Below are 1,632 nucleotides of genomic sequence, written 5' to 3' on the forward strand. Positions count from 1 at the left end.
GCTAACTTCAAGGCCGGAGGTTCGAAACTAGCCGTTCTGCAGGAGACAGATGAGGCTTTCTGCTTCCTTAAAGATTTACAGCCCCGGAAACCCTGTGCAGAGTCACTATGAGTCGGAACCGACTCCACGGTACTTAACAACAACAACAACAACAACAGTGATTTGAATGCAAAGTTGGAAACAAAGAGGAAGAAGCAGTAGTTGGAAAATATGGCCTTGATGACAGAAAAAGATGCTGGAGAACGCATTCTGCAAATTGAACTGCCTAGTGCAAATCTATTTTCCCGGAGCACGGAGATTGATATTTACTTTTAGAGACTTTAGTGTTAACGGCTTCAAGGTCTGACCGAATGAGTCAGAAACAGATCAATACATCTTGATTGCATGTTTGATCAATTTCAGATTGAAGAAGTTGGTAGAATTCTTCTATTTCATCCCCATAGTGTGTGTATGGGGGTGGGTAGTTTGAAGGCGTTGGGAGTTAATAGATCCGTTCAGCATCCAAGACTGAGCAGTTTCTGACCAGAATAGGATTCTACATGGTTTGGGGAGAAGGGCTGGACATGGGGCAGATGAGGCGTCTGTCTGGCAGGCTTGCCCTGCAGTTGCACAATGTGGGCAGGCCGCCCCAGGTCTCAGTTTTCCCCGCATCCTGGTGGCCCCAGACCCAGCGTTACCTGCAGCTCGGCCCGCAGCCGCTTGTTCTCGGTGTCTAGCTTGGCCTCGCGGCGGCCCATGGACAACAACTCCTGGTTTTTGCTGACTCTAAAGATCTCATACTCCTTCTTCAGTCGCTCGTACTCGGCCGCCGCGTACTCCAGCTCTGGCACCGACGAGCCGGTGGACTTGAAGCTGGCCCCTAAGAGCCCTCCGCCGCCAGCCCCACGGGGCAGAGACCCCGGGCCGGCCCCCGCTGCTGCCCCAGCGCCCCTGCGGAACGAGTTGCGCAACAGGCGGGCCTTGGGCTTCACCTCCACCGGGATTTCGCAGGCCTCACCGCCACCCGCCCCATAGGTGTCCTCGATCACCTCCCCACCCGCGGGGCTCACGAGCGAAGAGGCTGTCCCCATGGCGCCCGCCCGCCAGCCTTGGCGGCCTCTGCTGGCCCGCAGGCTTCCTGTAGGGGTGGACCAGGGGCGAGACCGGGGGCGGGGCGGTGGGCGAGTCATCACCCAAGTGCCTCGGCGCCACCCCTGCCCGGACTGAACCGCTAGAGTTCCGGACTTTCCGCTGCTTCTGTCCCACCCAAATCTTCCAGGAGGGCGAGTGCCTTGGGGTGAGCCCAGCCACACCTCGGCTGCTGCTGCTGTCTCTGCCACCACTGACCGAGCCCTCCTATCCAAAGACTGGATCCCCAAAATGGATAATCTGAGGAATTTATTGGGTGCCTGTGGCGCTGTGGGCTAATGCGTCAGACTGCAAAGTGGTCTGAACTGCAACGTCGGTGGTTCAAGCTCACCAGCTGTTCCTTGGAAACCCTATACATGGTCCCTATGGGTCGGAATCAACCCAACGGCACTTAGCAACAACAACAGCAACGTACTGTGGTATCCTGATGTGGCACTACAGGATACGCGCAGGACTGCAATTGCAGTCATCGGTTTGAATCATGAGTCGGTGGTTCAAACTCAC

The 1,632-nt window shown here is 56.2% G+C and overlaps 1 protein-coding gene across 1 annotated transcript in view; it reads right to left on the bottom strand.

Moving 5' to 3' along the window:
- NPHP3 (nephronophthisis 3 (adolescent)) overlaps positions 1-1,072 on the bottom strand; it is a 48,013-nt gene extending 46,941 nt beyond the window's left edge. The window contains exon 1 of the mRNA XM_006840030.1: positions 678-1,072. Within this exon, the coding sequence (XP_006840093.1) occupies positions 678-1,070 (393 nt within the window). The 5' untranslated portion in view covers positions 1,071-1,072. The remainder of the gene's footprint in view (positions 1-677) is intronic.
- Positions 1,073-1,632: the final 560 nt, after the last annotated feature.

Source organism: Chrysochloris asiatica, unplaced genomic scaffold (genome assembly GCF_000296735.1).
Source record: "Chrysochloris asiatica unplaced genomic scaffold, ChrAsi1.0 scaffold00028, whole genome shotgun sequence".
NCBI lineage: Eukaryota > Metazoa > Chordata > Mammalia > Afrosoricida > Chrysochloridae > Chrysochloris > Chrysochloris asiatica.